Source organism: Myxocyprinus asiaticus, chromosome 1 (assembly GCF_019703515.2).
Source record: "Myxocyprinus asiaticus isolate MX2 ecotype Aquarium Trade chromosome 1, UBuf_Myxa_2, whole genome shotgun sequence".
NCBI classification, from domain to species: domain Eukaryota; kingdom Metazoa; phylum Chordata; class Actinopteri; order Cypriniformes; family Catostomidae; genus Myxocyprinus; species Myxocyprinus asiaticus.
Genome location: NC_059344.1, coordinates 18,607,819 through 18,629,186, shown reverse-complemented (window position 1 = coordinate 18,629,186; position 21,368 = coordinate 18,607,819). Strand labels below are relative to the sequence as shown.

General features: G+C 41.9%; 1 protein-coding gene across 1 annotated transcript in view; it reads right to left on the bottom strand.

The window, feature by feature from the left end:
• The window catches only part of LOC127446820 (ephrin-B3-like), a 108,983-nt gene that overhangs the window by 5,514 nt on the left and 82,101 nt on the right, over positions 1–21,368 (bottom strand). The window contains exons 3-4 of the mRNA XM_051708074.1: positions 11,229–11,321; positions 9,085–9,153 (exon numbers count right to left, since the gene is read on the bottom strand). Coding sequence (XP_051564034.1) covers positions 9,085–9,153; positions 11,229–11,321 — 162 coding nt within the window. The remainder of the gene's footprint in view (positions 1–9,084; positions 9,154–11,228; positions 11,322–21,368) is intronic.

The window sequence follows — 21,368 nt, the reverse complement described above, 5'->3', positions numbered from 1 at the left end:
GTTGATTATCAGTGAAACTGTCATACTCTTCACAACTTCTAAACATTCTTTCATCCTGTGAGCCATCACAGGCAAAATGATCCATTCAATTATCAAAATCGGTCAGACATACATGTATATTCAGTATCTATTCCATATCTATGACATGGAATGTTTGTGATATCAGCTAAATCTCTGGCCAGACCAACAAGAGTTACAGGATGTCCACCAAGAAGATGGGAACTTGTAGTGTTACGTACTGTGAGGAGGTACAATTTATTGTTTTTTTACAGAACTACTGCAGGTTTTTTTCATTGTTGCAGGTTTTTTTTTGTTTTGTTTTACTTTACATGTAAGAAATGTGTAAAAATGGACATGCAAATGTGAATTTTCTGTTTACATGTAACACATTGCTACAAAATAAATGTACTGCATACATACAAATGTGCATATCCTTTTTCTGTGTACTACAGAATTGTACTGTATTGACTTTTCCCAGTAAAAATTTTCCTTCTGTTGAAATCAGTATCTAAACATTCAGCTAGACAAAACTGACATTCTTGTATAGTACAGTAAGCAGTCAGTGTCAACAAAAAATGTGTATATAACAAACATTTCCAGGGTTGACTGCCATGGTGAAAAAATATGGAAACATTTTGACCAGAACGGGTCAAACGATGACAAAAACAAACTTCTCATTTTGGTGGCATTGGACAATTTACTGACACAATAACTAGGTTTTGAAGCATGAATTAAATGTTTTGGGTGAGTTACTACATTTTGCATAAATGCAATAGAGTTGTGATGACCCATAAAACAGTTGTGACAATTGCACTTACAGTTTAGAGAATGTTAAGATTGTTTCAAAAACTGAGCCAAAGTGATTGCGAACAACTAAAAACTAAAAAACATTCCTGCCAAAACACCTAGTTTTGTCATCAAATTTCCATCTGTGGTGTGAATAAGTCTATAGGAGTGCATAGTTTTAATTCAAAGTCTTGTTTTGGTAAATATTCATGGTGAATATGGGCCTTTAGAGTAAGTGCAGACTAAGCTGGACCATGATAATGGATTCATAATATAGCAAGTTTTGTTGATGCTGGAAATGTATTATTGTTCATATTTTTGCCCTAAAAGTTGTTGAACACTTATAGGACAGAATAGCGCCAGCTCTTTATGCTCTTTTTCTGTAATAAAAAAACATAACACTTTTCACACATGGAGAAATGAGCTATGGTTAATGTGGTTTATGTGCTGCTGCTTCACACACTAAAATCATGTCTTCTACCCTCTTATATGAACAACAGCTTAGCAGAAAGAGCGTTTTAAAAGATGTGAGATCTATGAGGCTATATTAGTCATTTATCTTTACATAACGGGATTATAGAGTGTGGGAGGCATTTCACAGGGGAAATGAAAGCCAATCTAAACGCTGTGGTCTAATTCGGCTCTTTAAACTGAAGAACTTGAGAATGCATAAAACCCTCACAAAATAGATGTGCTAGATAACCACAAAATTGTCATTATCAGAGGAGGTCTACTTTACTGTAACTCTGTGTACTAACCAGGCATGACGTGATAAAAGCTATCTCTTCCATGTAATGGAATGTGAGCTTTATAGCTTAATTATTTATTCTGGAATTACTAGTTCCCTATCTGTCACTCACTCGACGTTGTGTCGATGTAGTGACACTAGGGGTCACTCTTGGGAGCCCCAAACACCTCTGCTTTTTTTAAAAAAGGCCATTGAGAATTTGCATGCCACTCCCCCGGACATACGGGTATAAAAGGAGCTGGTATGCAACCACTCATTCAGATTTTCTCTTCGGAGCCGAGCGGTTGTATTCAGTGCACTGAATTCAATTCCCTCCAAAGACGCACCTCAAAACTGCTGGATTTACGCCGCATTTCAGCGGCTTCTCCCCCTCTGCACCGTGGAGTGCAGAGAACGCCCCTGGGTGCTTCGGCAGAGCGAAAATAAGAGAGCATATTCTAAAAGAGTATATTTTCATTGACAAAAAGAGCGGCACACACACGGAACGTCTTTTTAAAGATGCCTTTCTGTTTGTGTGTTATTCCTGGTTGCGGTCGATATCTCTCCGCTTCTGACGGCCACGATAGCTGTCTTACGTGTCTGGGCACTGCCCACGTGGAGACATTGTTCATGGATGAGTCATGTCCTCATTGTGAGAACATGACCATGGCAGCGTTGCGGTCGCGGCTTGTTTTCATAAGAAAGCAAGCCACCCCAGAGGCTCCCCGCACCGGTCCTTCTACCTACGGGTTTGAGGCCGCGTTGGTTAGCACTGGGGGCGATTTGGGGACATCAATGGGACCACCTCCGCCGGGTATCTCCCTTTGCTTCCTCCTTCGGGAACGGTCGCCCAGTCTCACGCCGCTGTGGAAATGACGGACATGCTTTCCCGGATGGCCATGAGCGTCAGGCTAGACTCCATTCTCCCCTGAACCCTCGTAGCTCGACGATTGGTTCCTGGGCTCAGGGCGCCGCCCACGGCCACGCCCTGCCCCCGTTCCTTTCTTCCCGGAAGTGCATGAGGAGCTGACAAGATCGTGGGAGGCACCTTTTACTGCCCGGTCCCGGTCTTTCAGCTCCCCCGCTCTCACTACCCTCGATGGTGGAGCAGCCAGGGGGTATTTGGTGATCCCCCAGGTGGATAAGGCGTCGCGGTGCACTTGTGTCAGCAGAGCACCGCCACCTGGCACGGGCGCCCGAAGCTCCCATCCAGGGCCTGTAGGTTTACGTTGTCCCTGATGACTGTGGCCTGCAAGCTGCCTCCGCCCTGCACGCCATGGCTCTCCTGCAAGTACATAAATCCAAGGTGCTAAAAGAACTGCACGAGGGTAGTTCTGACCCAGGATTAATGCAGGAACTGCACTCGGCGACCGACCTCACTCTCCGGGTGATGAAGGTCACGGCGCGGTCTCTCGGGCAGGCGATGTCCACCCTGGTGGTCCAGGAGCTCCACCTTTGGCTCAACTTGGTCGAGATGGGAGAGGCGGACAAGGCACGGTTCCTTGATGCCCCCATTTCCCAGGTTGGCCTGTTTGGTGACGCCGTCGAGGACTTTGCCCAGCAGTTCTCGGCGGTGAAGAAGCAGACGGAGGCCTTACAACATATCCTGCCCCGGCGCGGCTTAAGACCCCGCACCCTGTCTGCTCATCGCCCCCGTGGCCTGGCTCCGGCGTGGAGCCCTCTGCAGGAAACAGACGCCACCTGTCTCGCGGCTGGCCCCTAAGAACCCAAGGAAGGCTTCGAAGCGCACCCGAAACGGGCGACCCAGCGGCGAGGAGACCCACTTCTCTGGGCCTGGTCGACAGACCACTCCATCCCCCGTTGGAGGCCCGGGAGGAGAATTTTTTGTCGCCGCATGCCCAGGAGGCTGCGGCACCCAAAAGCCTGACAAAAGAATGGTTCCCTCTTCTCCTGGGTCACATATCCAGTGCACACGGCCGTCGTCACGACCACCGTCCCATTTGTGGATGTGGCACAAACAAGCCCACACGGGACTGGTTCCAGTGGACTACGGGGACGAGAATCCTCCTCCCCCTCCTCGGCCAATCTTATGGTGGGCAGCAGGAGCCAGGTAAGTGCTTCGATGTCCCTGGACTCAGCACGGCCACTGGGCTCGAGTCCCCTTGATGTGGCACCTCGAGCTCCGCCCCGCCGCGAGGCACCACCCGCCAGTATGTCCGACATGATCATTCCCTTGGTCCCCCTTGCCCAGAATTTGAGCGCATGGCTCACGCTTTCCAACCCGTCGCGATGGCTGACCCAGACCGTCCAACTCGGCTACGCGATTCAGTTCGCCAGGTGCCCGCCCAGGTTCAGCGGCGTCCGCTTCACCTCGCTGAAGGGCGAGAATGCCGCTACCTTGCATGTGGAGATCGCTACCCTTCTGCGCAAGGGCGCGATTGAGCCTGTCCCTCCAGCCGAGATGAAGAAAGGGTTCTACAGCACTTACTTCATCGTACTGAAGAAAGGCGGTGGGTTGCGACCAATCCTGGACCTGCAAGTACTGAACCGGGCTTTGCACAGACTCCCGTCCAAGAAGCTGACGCAAAAATGCACTCTAACAAGCATCCGGCATCAAGATTGGTGCGCAGCGGTAGACCTGAAGGACGCGTACTGCCCCGTCTTGGTCTTACCTCGACACAGACCCTTCCTGCGGTTTGCCTTCGAAAGCCAGGTGTACCAGTACAACGTCCTCTCCTTCGGCCTGTCTTTGTCCCCTCGCGTCTTCACGAAGGTTGCAGAGGCAGCCCTTGCCCCGCTAAGGGAAGTGGGCGTCCGCATCCTCAACTATCTCGATGACTGGCTTATCCTTGCTCACTCTCAAGAGTTGCTGTGCGTGCAAAGTGATCTCATGCTCTAGCACCTCAGCCGACTGGGGCTTCGGGTCAACTGGGAGAAGAGCAAGCTCTCCCCAGTTCAGAGCATCTCTTTTCTTGGTTTGGAGTTGGACTCAGTCTCTATGACAGCGCACCTCATGAACAAATGCACGCAGTCAGTGCTGAACTGTCTGAAGGCATTCAGATGGTGGGCAGCGGTTCCACTGAAACTTTTTCAGAGCCTCCTGGGGCATATGGCATCCTCAACGGCGGCCACACCTCTCAGGTTAATGCATATGAGATCGCTTCAGCACTGGCTTCAGACTCGAGTCCCACGGGACACATCGCGTAACCATCATGCTGATCTGTCGCCGCCTCTTCAGCCCTTGGAACGACCTTGCATTTCTACGGGCAGGGGTTCCCCTAGAGCAGGTCTCCAGGTACATCGTGGTTACAACAGATGCCTCCAAGACGGGCTGGGGTGCCGGATGCAACAGGCACACAGCCGCCGGCTCCTGGACTGGCCCGCGGCTGCGTTGGCACATCAACTGCCTAGAGTTGTTGGCAGTACTTCTCGCCCTGCGGAGATTCTAGCCATTGATCCAGGGCAAGCACGTGTTGGTCTGGACGGACAACACTGTGACGGTAGTGTACATCAACCATCAAGGTGGTCTACTCTCCCGTTGCTTTTCACAACTCGCCCGCAGTCTCCTCCTCTGGAGTCAGCAGCGCCTCAAGTTGCTACGAGCCACTCACATCCCGGGCGACCTCAATACCGCAGTGGACGCGTTGTCACATCAGGTTACACTCAGGGGAGAGTGGAAACTCCACCCTCAGGTGGTCCAGCTGATTTGGAGTCGATTCGGTTGAGCACAGGTAGACCTTTTTGCTTCCCGGGAATCCTCCCACTGTCCGCTTTGGTATGCCCTTACCGAGGCACCCCTACACCCCTGTATAGATGCTCTGGCACACAGCTGGCCCCCTGGACTACACAAATATTCGTTTCCCCCAGTGAGCCTACTTGCACAGACCCTATGCCATGTCAGGGAGGACGAGGAGCAGGTTGTCTTAGTAGCAACCTACTGGCCCACCCTGACGTGGTTCTCGGATCTCACACTCCTCGTGACAGCACCCCCTGATGAATTCCCCTGAGGAAGGACCTTCTTTCTCAGGGATTGGGCACCTTCTGGCACCCGCGACCAGACCTCTGGAATCTCCACGTCTGGCCCCTGGATGGGACGTGGAAGACCTAAGTGGCCTACCACCCGCGGTGGTAGACACAATCACTCAGGCTAGGGTTCCCTCTACGAGGCGCCTGTATGCCTTGAAGTGCCATCTATTTGCTAAGTGGTGTTCTTCCCAACGCGAAGACCCCCAGAGATGTGCAGTCGGATCGGTGCTTTCCTTCCTGCAGGAGAGGCTGGAGGGGCGGCTGTCCTCCTCCACCTTGAAAGTGTATGTAGCCGCTATTTCGGCTCATCATGATGCAGTAGATGGTAAGTACTTGGGGAAGCATGACTTGATCATCAGGTTCCTGAGAGGCGCTAGGAGGTTGAATCCCTCCAGGCCGCGCCTCGTCCCCTCGTGGGACCTCCCTGTAGTCCTTCGGGGTCTACAGGGAGCTCCCTTTGAGCCCTTGGAGTCAGCTAAGCTTAAGGCACTCTCTTTGAAGACTGCCCTCCTGACTGCGCTCACTTCCATCAAAAGGGTAGGGGACCTACAGGCATTCTCTGTCAGCAAATCGTGCCTGGAGTTCGGTCCAGGTTACTCTCACATGATTCTGAGACCCCAACCGGGCTATGTGCCCAAAGTTCCCATGACCCCTTTTAGGGATCAGGTGGTGAACCTGCAAGCACTGCCCCAGGAGGAGGCAGACACAGCCTTGGCGTTGCTGTGTCTGGTGCGAGCTTTACGCATCTATTTGGATCGCACACAGGGCCTTAGAAGCTCTGAGCAGCTCTTTGTCTGCTTTGGTGGACAGCGGAAAGGAAGCGCTGTCTCTAAACAGAGGATCGCCCACTGGGTCATTGACGCCATCACAATGGCATATCAGGCTCAGGACATGCCACCCCCTGCGGGGTTACGAGCCCATTCTACCAGGAGTGTGGCGGCCTCCTGGGCCCTGGCCAGTGGCGCCTCTTTGGCAGACATCTGCAGAGCAGCAGGCTGGGCAACATCCAACACCTTTGTGAGGTTGTACAATCTCTGGGTTGAGCCTGTCTCATCCCGTGTATTGGCAGGCACAAGCAGGTAAGTTCCGGGACAGCTGGCCGGGTGTACCGTTTGCGCATAGCGCCTTTCCCCTCCCTTGAGGTGAAGATGTGCACTCTTGACTCCCAGTCATGTTTACAGACTGTGATTCCTGGATAACTTTCCTCCTTAGCCCTCTGGCAGTTGAGTTTGCGAAGAAACTCGCTGACCAGCCCAGTACGTGTGCTAATGAGCCCCTGTACTGAGGTAGGTGCTCCACATGTGCTGGTTCCCCGAAGGCAACCCCGTGTAATATCTTCCGCAAAATCGTTTTCCTGTTGGCAAACTGCGTCTTCCTTGGGCAGAGGACCCTCTGCCCCCGGTCGCCATGCTCTGTAGAAACTCTTCCCCATTCGGGTAGGACCTACCATGGGACCTCTCCACATGACATACTTCCGACAAAACTCGGTAAGACCATGTGACGTATTCCACTCAAAATACCCCCCCTCTTTTTGGATGGGGTGTGGTCTCCGCGATGTCTTCCCCTTGGAAGGACACCCCCCAATGCAGACAGTTATGGCTCCCAGTCAGTTAACAAATTCCACTCTTTTTGTGGAGAAAAGAGAGGGAAAGAGGCCTCGGCTGGGCTAGTCTGTCCCTATAGTTGGGCAGTCGACTTGTTCCTGATGGACAGTTTGATGCTCATAAGAGCATTGGGGGAGGTTACGTGATGGCCTGGTGCGCTGGCTACAAGGCACGCAGCGGTCTGCCCGTCACACACCGCCAGTTCATGTAACACAGTTCAGATAATTGTGGTGTTTTGTATAGGGACCAATAGTGTCACTACATCGACACAACGTCGAGTGAGTGACAGATAGGGAACGTCATGGTTACATTCGTAACCTCCGTTCCCTGATGGAGGGAACGAGACATTGTGTCCCTCTTGCCACAATGCTGAACTACCCGCTGAAATGTCCGGGACCTGGTCTCGGCTCCTCAGCACAAAACCTGAATGAGTGGTTGCATACCAGCTCCTTTTATACCCGTATGTCCGGGGGAGTGGCATGCAAATTCCACTCATCAATTCTCATTAGCCTTTTTTAAAAAGCAGAGGTGTTTGGGGCTCCCAAGAGTGACCCCTAGTGTCACTACATCGACACAATATCTCGTTCCCTCCACCAGGGAACAGAGGTTACGAAAGTAACCATGACATTTTCTATTAAAGGAACGGTTCCCCCAAAAAATTATTTCATCATTTACTCACACTCATGTTGTTTCAAACCCGTATGACTGTCTTTCTTCGGTAGAACACAAAAGGAGAAATATTAAGAAGTGTTCATGCTGCAGACTACTAAAAGAAGTTTATGTGACTCATGTGCTATATTCAAGGTCAATCACAGACTACATATCTGAATATGGCACATTGCTTTCGTTTCATTGAGGGTGAGTAAATGATGACAGAATTTTCATTTTTGGGTGAACAATTCCTTTAAGGAGGCAAACTATGTCTCATTGGCAATGGGAAATACAGATTGGAAAGGTACTAGGGTTTGATTATACACGCATTAAATACAAGACATACAACAAATGACCATTGTGCTCATTTAGCTGGACATAGCTGGTGTTTTAGTAGGTGTGTATGTGTAGCTGTGATCGTAGCGGGATACAATGAGAGCCCCTGCCGAGTGTGGGAATGGTTGGAAATACAGGGATCTGTCTGCAGGCGCTCTCAATTGGCCCATCATTATTCTTGACACAATTCCTCTCATTTTCTCTCTACATCCCTCACTCCTTTCCTCCACCTCCTTCTTCGCTACGTGTCTCTATGACTGTCCATGTTATTGTGCTTGTAATGACTAGCTGCTCCCCAACCCACCTCCACTCAAAATGATGGTAGATAGACAGAGGCAGATAGATAGACAGACAGATAAATAGTGTAGACAGACAGACAGACAGACAGATAGATATATAGATATATAGATAGATAGATCTGATATTACGAGCAACAGACAAGTCTCTCTGTTTCGCTCTATTTTGTGAATGTATGTCAGAGAAAAGATAGAATAAGACACAAGGCAGCAGTCTCATGCTCCCAGACGTCAAAAGCATCCAAACGGAGAGTGTGAGTAATTTTCTTATTCTGTCATCATACACTAATCATCCTCCTCTCCCTCCCATTTTCAGTGTTTTTCTTCCTCTCAGGACCAACTAAACTCGGGCCGCTAAACAAATGGCATTAATAAGTCTCAGAAATGACGGCTCTCTCCTCCTCTCATCCTTTATCTTTCCCCGTGCGGCCATTACCCCACCACACTCTGCCTTCAGCTAGTGGCTGCAAGGCCTGTGAAGACAACACAGAACAGAGGGACTGTAAGGAGGAGAGAACAAACAGAAGGGTGGAATATATCAAAAATAACCAGAACGCCAAGACGGCTGTTTCTCTCTATCCATCTGTTGTTTCCTTCCCTTGTTCCTTGAGTTAGTTCTGTTCTTTTTATGTTGTGTCTGTTTGGGATGTGGCATTTTGATGTGTCCTCAGCTGATATTAAAAGCAGCTGTGTTTACCTGGATTTGGGTTGTTGATACGGCCTGCTGGATCGGCTTTGGGGGACTTGGCTGGGAGGCCATATGGACCTACGGACAAGCAATAGATTAAAAAATGGTTTAGTAATCAACCAGCACAAAACATAAGAATAATAAATAAGCAATTGCATCACAGCCTTATAAGTACTGCACTGTTGTTTAAAATAGCTCACTAGTCATTATCATGACTAATTTTTGACATCACAATCTATTCATTAACATATGACCCCTAAGAGAGAGAGAGAGAGAGAGAGAGAGAAAGAGAGAGCGAGAGAGAGAGAGAGAGAAAATATTAATCGATTGACAGTCCATATATATAGGCCTATATATACTGTATGTATATTAGGGCTGTCAATCGATTCATATTTTTAATCTAATTAATTACATTGTATGGTGATTAATTAATCAAATTAATCGCATGTATAAAGATTAGCTGAGAAAGTCCCAAAAAGACAAGCCCTTATAACAAATCTATTTAATACAAATTGACAAATTTAATTGCAAAATAGATTGCTGTGGACTGTAGGCCAGTGATAGGCTTATGTTAAATAATATGTAACTAAACAATATACTACCTTCTTAAGCTTCATTTTGTATTGTCTTATCAATGCTTTACAGCTCATTATAATTATTTGAAAATTATTTTTATAATACATTTTTGTAATTATTTAAATATAACTATTTACTGTATAATTATATAATTACATATTAAATTACTGTTATTTGAGGGGTTTTAATATTTATCAAATATAAAAGCAAATATTTATCATGATAATTGATTGTCAAACCCTACATATATATATATATATATATATATATATATATATATATATATATATATATATATATATATATATATGACATTAGCAAAACATGTAGAAATGTACAGTATCAAAGGTCGATTAATTCTATCAAAAAAAACTAAATTAATTAATTTAATTTAATTTTTTTGGGGGGGGTGCAAAAAACCTTGATTAACATTATATTATTATATTATAATTATTATTAACTTGTAAGGTTATATTTATATAATTTTATAATATAATAATTTCAAAAAGATTACATTCTAATTACAATATATATATATATATATATATATATATATATATATATATATATATATATATATAAATATATATATAAAAAGAATAATAAAATGCTACAAAATTGAAGAATATGGCCCTTTTAATATGTTTCAAGCCATTATGTTGTCATAATCTTCACTAGTGTTGTCAGGGGTCTACTGCAGAGGTGATGTAATCATTACGTGCGCTTTAAACGTTTCATACGCACACCGTCATCTCTGAGCTTATGACGAACTGTCAAGCTTGTCAAAATGGCATGACAGCCAGTGTGTGAGTGTGCGTATGTGTGTGCAGGAATATCACATCAGAAATCTCCAACTGAAACGGCTTTTATTTAGATGACAAACAAAACAGACGTGACCTTTCAGCCGCAAATCAGATAACAACTAGAGTGAGAGAGAGAGAGAGAGAGAGAGTGAAAGAGAGAGTGAGAGAGAGAGAGACAAATGCACAGAGAGAGCATTGTCTAGATGTTGTTGAAGAAATGTAAATAAAAACAGTTGTGTGAAAAGAAATATTCAAATTAATATACAAAAATGAAGACAGAGAAATGAGAAAAAAAGTAAAGCAAAGAAAAACAATAAAATGCTTTGTCGTCTTTTAGCTGCAGTGAATTCACACTCATTCAACAGCGTACAAGTGACTATGTGATCGGCATGGCTGATAATAACTGTATACACACACACACACACACACAACTAAACAGTATGAGTGTGTGTGCAGTGTACTGTTATGGCTCAGGGACTTGTGTCCATAGTCTGTTGGGATTTACTTACCGCTGTTTTCCTGAGTTTAATAGTGAAAACTAACAGGGATAGAGAGAGTTTGTGTTTGTGTGTAAACAAAAGCTATTGGTCATGACCGTGGTCATGTGTGCCATGGAGAGAAACACTTTACTGAGCTTCTGTTTCAGCATATCCAGCATCCGTAACTGTTTCAGGTGACCAACCCTCTGGCTTTATCTGCTGATACGCTCCCAAGAGTGTGGGTGTGTGTGTGTGTGTGTGTGTGTGTGCATGTGTGTTTGTGTGTGTTACTCACTCTGTCCCACTTTTAGCACCACCTTCATGCCCTGTGTAGCACAAACTCCTCCTCTCACGCTCTCCAGTCCCTGACGCGTCCCGTCTGATGTAGCTGTGAAAGAAAGGAAGAGATTTATTACCTATTATTATATCATACATACAAAAGATATTCAAAACACATCAATCAATCAACAACATGCTGATACCACCACTGACATGTCCAAAGAGATTGTAAACACACACACACACACACACACACACACATTGAAAATCAGAGCCCTGGCTTTGCAGGTAGTATATATGCTTGGACTGTGGTTCTTATCCAGGCAATGTGAGTTTGATTCCAACATTTCGCAATTTTGGCAAAAAGGCCAAAAAATAGCTTATATTTGGAATAGAACACTAGATTATTGTGCAGTATATGCTGTATGCCTGATATAAAAAAAATAATAATAATAAAAAAACCACAAAAAAAAAACAAGACACATTGTTCATTGATAAACATTTCAAACAGTAGTATAATACATTGTTGTCGCTAGGGATGGGAATCTTAAGGTATTTAACAATTCTGGTTGCAATTCCGATTGCTCTTCACAATTCTTTTAGAACTTTTGAGAAAGAATTGTTTGGAAAGTAATGCAATTCATCTTGAATTTACTGCCCTCAGCAGCCTGTTGTCAGCTGATTAAATCATGTCAGATTTTATCATTAACTGATGTATTAGAGCCAGCTTATAAGAGCCAGTTGTTCGAGGTCTGCACTACACCAGTTACTGGTTTTGTGCAGGAGATTAAAAAAGCTCACAGCTCATAAGAGTCATTCATTCAAGAATCGGACTGCACTAGTCACGCTGTGTGTTGCTCGCTCTAGAGTCAGAAGAACCAGCTCATAATAGTCATTCATTCAGGAATCGGACTGCACTAGTCACGCTGTGTTGCTCGCTGTAGATTCAAACAAACCAGCTCATAAGAGTCATTCGTTCTAGAAATGGAGTGCAATAGTTACGCTGTATGTTGCTCGCTGTAGATTCAAACAAACTGGCTTATAAGAGTCATTTATCGTATTTTTCATGAAATTGTTTAAGAGATACAACCATTTAAAACACATTGTTACATCTATTGCGTAGATTTTTTTTAGGAAGAACATTTAGGAAGTTATTAATGACTTACAATATGGTTTTAGATGAAAACCCTGGTGTTATGAATCATTTATAAGCTTAAACTCCACCGGGTCAAAATTGACACACAAATGCAAAAGGAACCCTAGTTGTCACATGACTTGACTACTTTATGCATTTGTTTTTGCAACAAAAAAAAATAATTTTTATTTTTATTTTTTTATATCATCCACTAAAAAAAAAAATAGCATGTGTAGTATGTTAGTATGCTAACATACTCACATTGTTGACTGTTCCCCTACACACACAGTCATTCTGCACAAATGTTTGATCTTTTATGGATTAACACACAAATGTCACTCTGCCCATGGTACAGCTCTAATGAGGCCTAATTTCCAGTCCCAGAGGAGGTCATTTAACATCCTAAAACTCCTAAAACTGCATCCATCACTCACTCACAAACTCCCTCATCCAGAACACATTTTACTGCCTCCAAAACACTGTCAGGATCCTGATAAATGATACTGGTGAGCTACATGGGCCTAAGTGGGCCAGTGTGGTCCGGATGCAAGCATAGATGGTGAGGTGGGCTACAGGTGGATGTCATGCATGTGGGCTCAGCTAAGAGCGGCCGACGGCTGATTACCAGAACAGGACAGCTTGTCCATGGTAATAAGGCCTGGCCGTCTTAAATGAGAAAAAGAGAGAGAGAGAAAGAGAGAGAAATAATGACTTGCTGTAAGTGGGACTGCCAGATCTTATTTACAGAGGGATGGAGAGAGTGAGACAGAGAGAAATGAAATGGAGGAAAGACACACCTCCATCCCTCACTCCTGTAATCGTTCATCCTATCGCTCAATATCTCTTGATTTGATTCCTTGTCCTTCCTTTAATTTCAAATATATCCCTCTCTGGCAGTCTAGAGTGATTTTTTAAAAATCTTTTCCTCTGATTAGGGGAAAAACAATATTACTGGGCTTGCAGAATAACATCCCCATCGATGACCCACCGAGGGTGTGAAAAAAGAGTCCTTCACACCTTTATCTCTCCCTCTTCTTCACTCCCTCACTCACACCCAAGGACCACAGAATGTGTTTGCACAGGGAGCATTCATGAAGAAAACACAGAGGGACATAAAAATGTGATTTACAAATCCACAAAACAGTATTAAATAAAAATAATTTGCAACTAATTCAAAAAGTATTGGTAACACTTTACAATAAGGCTCCATTTGATAACATTCCTAACGAACTAACAATGAACAATTGTTTTACAGAATTTATTCATCTTGGTTATGGTTAATTTTAACATATACAACATTTTTTAAATCAAAAGTAGCATTTGTTAACATTAGTTAATGCATTATGAACTAACAATGAACAATTCTGACACATTTTGGTAAGACAGAAAGAAAAAGAGCAAGGGAGATGTGAGGCAGTAAAGGAGGGAGGGACACACTGATGGTCTTTGACAAGCTGTTGCTGGTGTGATTGAGAAGAGAGACGATAAGAGGTGATGGAAAGACCTAACATGTGAGTGGCCGACAGAAAAGAGAGAGTGAGAAAGAGAAAAAAGGAAACATGCTGAAGGCTGTGGCTATTCTCTATTTGTGGAAATACTGAAGGGTCACGTACACACTGCAGGTAAATGCGGTTGTCACTCCACATTTTAGCACCTATTCTGTACAAACAACGGACGGTTATTTAGGGAAGTGACAGTTACATTCTACAACTGAATTCACTCCTTAAAAACACGAGGTAGTAATAGTATTTTCAGTAAATCTGCATAATGTGCATAAAACCAAATTAAACAACTGTGTGTTTTGACATCTATGTTTCTTGTTTTGAGTTGCAAGATGCCACACCACTGACAACTGGTTCCACTGTCATTCCTTTGACATTCCAAGACTTGTAATATAGTGCATTAGTCATATTGATTACTTTTACTTTCATGTATTTTTTACATTTTTCAAGCTTGACAAACCAGAGTTACTATTATATACAGAATTAACCCTGTGAAGACTTTTTAAAAATTCACAGCTTATGGGTTTGGAGCAACAATAGGGTGAATATATAATGAGAGAATTTTCATTTTTGGGTGAACTATTCTTTTAAATGTGGTTGTTACTTCCAAATCTTGCTGTGTGGTGAGGAAAAGTAAACTAAAAGGGAAAAGAAAATGAAAAAGAGAGGTAGATTAGAAGTAGAAAACATGTACCTTCAGCTATCCTTACAAAAAACGTGAAGAGAGACAGAGAGAGAGAGAGAGGAAGAGAAATATAAAGAAGTAGAAATAAGAGGGGAAAGGATGTGAGCGTGAGTTGAGAGAAAGGAACGACAGAATAAGTAATTGAGACAATAATCAGCAGTGATGGAGGGATGAGGAGAGACCCCCCCCCCCCCCCCATCTCAGTCATTAGAGAGTATGACAACCTAAGTCACCACACAACACAAACAAGCAGAATTTATGCACCTCAGTGTGAGTGTGTGTATTCTGTCCAGTATAAGAATTGAAACTTTTGATTGCTCATCACGTGTAAAGATAGGAGCTGCTGAATGTCAAAAAGTTTCAACAGAGAAGAACGGATAAAAAAGAATAAAGTCTAAGGACCAAAAGAGTGACTTAGTGAACAAAACAGCCAACAAATGGAGCCAAGGAGGCTGTGTGTGTGTGTGTGTGTGTGTGTGTGTGTGTGTGTGTGTGTGTGTGTCTCCCATGCATGTGTTTATGTTCTGGGATGTCTCTTGTCCCACTAATGATGGTGATAAAGCATAAGTCAGTCAGACGTGTGTGTGTTATGTGTAGGCGTTATCCCACGGCTAGTATGGCAGCACATTTTGTGTGTGTCATTGAGTGTGAGCATCTGTTTATGAGAGAGACTGAGTGTGTTTCTGATGTTTTTGTGTAGCATGCACATTAGATATATTTTCCACGGTAGAGCGCAATCCATCATAAATATTCAAATCTTGAGAACTGTTGTCTTTTAAAGGAAGATTCTGGGTTATTCTAAACCACATTTCTTATTACAACCGATAATTTCAACATCCCTCAGTGTGTAATAAACAGGACACGTGTTTGCACTGAAAACACTCATAATGGAATCTTAGTAGGGAAGTGCTGCAAATAGATATATTTAAAATATGAAGTTGTCAGAATAACCATAACACTGAAACATTACACATGTTGGCAAGCAAGCCTGTGCCGATACAATTTCAATATGATACGATTCTTTTTCTCATCAGTTTGCACTGATACTGTACATTAGATCCAAAAGTTGCACCAATCCATTTAAGTCTGAAACCTCCATTTTCAGTTTCCAAACGTCATCGTTTTCGAAAAATTTGGTGGAGGACTGAACACCATTCCAGTGTAGATGAGTGGTGTAAACGTAGCAAAATCAATGTTTTCAAGCTAAAACATATTAGAATGGATGTGGCACAAACTATGCAACTGACATTTCAAGTTATAGCCTAACCATATTTTAAACTCTTGCCATGACCAGGTAAAAAAGTAAATCCAGTTACTTTTGCTTGGTAAACACACTAGGAAGGGAAAATAAGTAACTATTCATAAAGCACTGTTTACATGGAGCAAACTCAACCCACAGGAATTACAATAGTTCGGTCATGACAACTCTCAGAAAGATTTAGTATGTTAATATGGTTTTGACTTACTATGTGTGGATTTATTTAATCTAGTGACCTAAGACCCCATTTACACCTTGTATAAAGATTCGACTCTGGTGATTTGAAGATATGTGGTCAGACGACACATCGCTCTTTACACCTGGTCGCTTAACTGCGTCTCCTGTGGCTACTTGTATTCAGATTTTGAGGGGAGGGACTCTGTTTCATGATGACATACATCAATGTCAGTGTGTTACTGCATGACATTAAAGTGCAACAAAGTCAGAAAAGACAAACAAAGAGCGAATAAAACTGCCACACTGTTTCTCCCATATGCAGCTGAAATGTTATCCAAGCACAAACGCAACATTTCAAGCAGAATTGTTCATTATTTTAGTGGATTGGTTGAATTAACGTGAGCAGCAAATGTCTGTGCTTCTCAAAAGTGTCACTGCATGTTGGTATTAGACACACTGAAGAAGATCCATGAAGTTCTCGTGCTTATGTTTGTATCCGCTTTTTCCAATTTTCCATTCTGACATTTTTGGGTTTTTTTTTCTAGTAAAGCCACTTGTAACCGACAAGTAAGTTTAAACTCTTGTAAGTTTAAACTCTTGTTTTAGCGCAGCAGTTGATTGACAGGCAAGGGGTGGCGCTTCACTGCTGCTGCGAGACATTCTGGACTGATTAGCGTTTACACCTGATGTGGTCACATGCGTTTTTGACCACATTCATATGTGTTTTTTGTGATCCAATCACAAAACATTTTAGACCCCCTTTACACCTGTATTTTGACCACATGTGATAGGATCACCAAAAGCGCATCTTAATACCAGGTGTAAACAGGGTCTAAGATAGCGATGTGTGCTAGCCAGATTTGGCTTAGGCTTACCTTGTTAAAGACGCACTTCAATGTGTCATGGCCAAAAGCAGACCTTACCGTACAAGCTGATAGAAGAAAAGCCCCAGCAAACCTCCTGAGCAAATAGCAGTTTTAGAGAAAAACTCTCGCAGTGTGCTGTAGTGAAACCGGCTTGTCTGCAATACTGAGCAATTGAAATGTTACACAAAGAGAGAGACACAAGTTGATTTGCTACCGGATTACATGTCAAAGGACCAATCAGCTTACACCATGCGGGCCGATTAGTTAACACGTGACCGAGCCTAATGGCTAACAGATAACAAGTTGAAAGAACTTATCAGTAGTCCCAATTTTGGTAACTTTGCTGCACAACAACAGACATTTTCTGAAGAATTAAGTGTTTAAGTGCTTCCATTATAAGTGTTTTTAAACACATTCCCATATGTTTATTCACACTGAGGGATGAGTCGAAATTATGGTCTGTGTTAACTGACAGCATTCCCCAGATTCTGTCCATAGACATTAAGTTGTAAATCCCCAAGAATATTGCATTAAGCACGCATCAAAATCTCAACATAACCGCTGCAGAATACAGACATTAAGTTCAAACTCTGTGTGTGTGAGTGTCTGTCTGAAATACGATGTGTTTTTTCATGTACAGTATTGAACTGGGAGAGATTTGCACAGCTCTCCTCAGCCAAAAATTTCCACCTTTGGCTCACACTTCATATTTCCTGAAACTAAATAAGTCTCAATAAATCAGAAGCAACACATTGGTATGGTTGATTTAAGCCATTATCGAAGCCCTCATCAGCAATTAAGAGATTGCTGACAGCTATAGGAGGAAGGGATGGCAGAATTCACTAAATTAAAAGAAAAAACACCCTACATAAGAGATTAAAACAAGTCGCGGCTGACACAAATTCATAATGTTTTCCATTAACTCAAAAAGCGGGAGGAACGCCGCAATGCTCTTACAAGGCACAATTTATGCCGTTACCCACAAAACACCAGCAATTTATGAGGGAAAATGGCTGCTGATGTGAAAATGGATGCAGATTTTAAAAGCACTTTGCTTAACGTTTTCTTAGTGTTTCGGAGTAGCGCACTGGTCGCCTTATGATTCGCACTGTAAAATGAAAAAAGTAATACTCAGAGAGGCACATGAGGCCGGAGACGTTGTTCACTGTAAACAACACTGCCCGGTGTGTCTGCCGGAACTCTGGTGTCATTATGAATGGTTCGTTTTGTGTACCTGTGCATAGGTGATGTAGGAGCATATTTGAAAGCCTACAGGCTAGCGTCAGATTGTGTGTGTGTAAGCGTGTGTATTTGTGGGAGCAGGACAGATTAAGGAGCCTCTTGAGGTAGGTACGAATATATCACACTGACAGTCTTGGCAGTGGTGCATAATTGGAGCTCATAATGTCCCAGTTGAAGAGACACACACTTACATACTCACACGCGGTCACACAAGAATGCAGATGTCAAAGGCAAACATGTTTAAAACATAAATGACATATGAGAATTTAAATTTAATGCAAACCCCCAACAACACACACAGGCACATATGTTTTCAACAATCTGAAAGAGGCATACCATTCAAAAGCCAAAACAAAGTAACTACGCTAACACTGAAACTGAGAAAATGTTTTGTTTTGTTTTTTGATTGTGCAGCCAAATGGGGATTATAAAATGGTCTCAGTGTATTTTCTCTGAATCTGAGCATAGTCATAGTCTAAGAGACCGATTTCGGTTATAGGGTTATTCTCATGAAACCTGTCAAGAAAATGTTCTGGTCATATGTATTTAACCCCAAATCAATAATAATAATAATAATAATTATTATTATTATTATTATTATTTTTATTATTATTATTATATTCTATTTTCCATTAAGAAAATTAAGCCTACATTTAGGACAATTATGTTTTTTGCATTGTGACATTAATTTCAGGACAATTTCTTATTTTCGTGATGCGCCAGGACTTTTTACTTTTACTATTCCCTTCGATTTCAGTGATGATTCTCAATACCGTAACATTTTATTTGAGGTTTTATAGTATTACAGTTGTAAAATTATTTCTTTTTTCTAAAAATCTAAGTAACAAGGGAGTACTATGATAATGTATATATATATATATATATATATATATATATATATATATATATATATATATATATATATATATATAACCCCAATTCCGAAAAAGTTGGGACAGTATGGAGGATGCTAATAAAAACACAATGGATCATTCGAGATTTGTCAATTTGCCAACAGATGCTTCAGCAAATAATCCAGCACTTTGAGAACAATGTTCCCCAAAGACAAATTGGAAGGATTTTGGGCATTTCACCCTCTACAGTGCACAATATAAAAAGATTCAAGGAAACTAGTCAAATCTCAGTGCGTAAAGGGCAAGACGAAAACCACTTCTAAATGCGTGTGATCTCTGATCCCTCAGACATCACTGTCTTAAAAAACATCATTCATCTGTAATGGATATCATGAACATGGGCTTGGGATTACTTTAGTAAACCTTTGTCAATCAACACCACTCGCCGCTGCATCCACAGATGCAAGTTAACACTTTACTATGCAAAGCAGAAGCCCTACATCAACACTGTCCAGAAGCGCTGCTGATTTTTTTCAAATTATAATAGTAATTTTTCATGTTATTAATGTCCTGACTACACATTGTGATCAGTTGAATGCCACTTTGGTGAATAGAAGTACCAATTTATTTCCATAAGAGCAAAATCTGTACATTATTCCAAACCTTTGGCTACCAGTGTACATAATGGATGATTGGGGGAAAATTCCACTTTCTAAACTTAAACTTGTGTCTTCAGTGCCCAAATGCTTAATAAGTGTAATTAGAAGAAATGGTGATGTTTTACAGTGGTAAACACTCGACTGTCCCAACTTTTTTGGAGCGTGTTGCAATCATCTGATTTGAAATTACTGTATATACAAAAAAAAATTTAAAAAAAAATGAAATTCACAATGAAAAACATCATATTATGTGTAGTTGTAGGACTTTCAATATAGCAAAGGGTGAATATAATTTACAAATAACTCTGTCCCAACTTTTTCAGAACTGGGGTTGTGTATATACACTACCGGTCAAAAGTTTAGGGTCACTTACTCATTGTTTATTATTATTATTTTTCACATTTAAGGATATTAGTAAAGTCATCAAAACTATGGAAGAACAGAAATGGAACTATAGGAATTGTGTTGTGACTAAAAAAAATCCAAAATAAATAAAAATTATATTTTAGCATCTTCAAAGTAGCCACCCTTTGCCTAGAATTTGCAGACATGTACTCGACATTTTCTCAACCATCTTCTTGAGGTATCACCCTGTGATGCTTTTTAAACAGTATTGTAGGCACTTATTAGCTACTTTTCTTAACTATTCGGTCCAAGTCATCCATTTCAAAAACTTTTTTTTATTTATTTTTTATTAAATTTTAGTTTTGTAATGAAATAAATTAATATGTTGGCACAATAATATTTTTGTCTACAAAACTAATTTCAAACATTTAAGCATTCACCTTCAGATCAAAAGATTTTTAAGATCATGAGAAACATTTCAGTCAAGTGACCCCAAACTTTTGAACGGCAGTGAATATATATATACAGAGTGTTGGGTAGTAACGGATTACATGTAATTTGGATTACATAATCAGATTACAAAAAATCAAATACTTGTAATTGAATTAAATTACATTTTAAAATACTTGTAATCAGATTACAGTTAATTTTTTATAGATTACATGATTACATATAAACAAGGCAATGGCAATAAATTGTAAATAATTTACTGATCACCATAATCATTCTCTTTTTCAATCTTTTACATTTTTCATTCTAAATCAGCGCACCGCTGATATATGTTCGGTAAGTCTTCCAGTGTTTTCGGAAGAGAGTGGGAGAGGAAAGGTTGTGTGTATTGCACTCAGAACTGATAATCCATGTTTGCATGTTTTTAAACTACATTGCAAGTCTAACAAAACTATCACTCTGTGTAATATAACCATGTGTCACAATGTTTTTGGAAGGGTTTTGTCCATCAAACACATCAAAATGCACAAATACATGTAATTTCATATTCAATTGGATTAGCGCCATAAAGTTACTTTGAGTTTCTTAAGCTTTTGTAGTCGGCTTCAAAAATGTATATGAATGCACTTTTGGTTATGTTTGACATTTTGAGACATTTTTTCTAAAGCTGATTCAAAAATATAACTGGTCTGATCTCTTACCACACGTTGATACCATTTGTAAAATGGCAAAATTGCATGACCACATTTCTGTTAACGTCCCCCGGGAACCCGTCCATAATATTAGAACCTCCACATAAGAAGAAATGCCTGTTAAACGCAACCATATTTGAGTCTGTCATTAATGGAGGTCCTAGAACTCTATCAGCATCACAGGGGAAAACATGAAAATATGAAAACTTTCTTTTTTCTGAATGTGTGGACATAAGCACCAGTCAAACGATTAAACCATGCACAATTAGGTTGAAAGTAATCCAAAAGTAA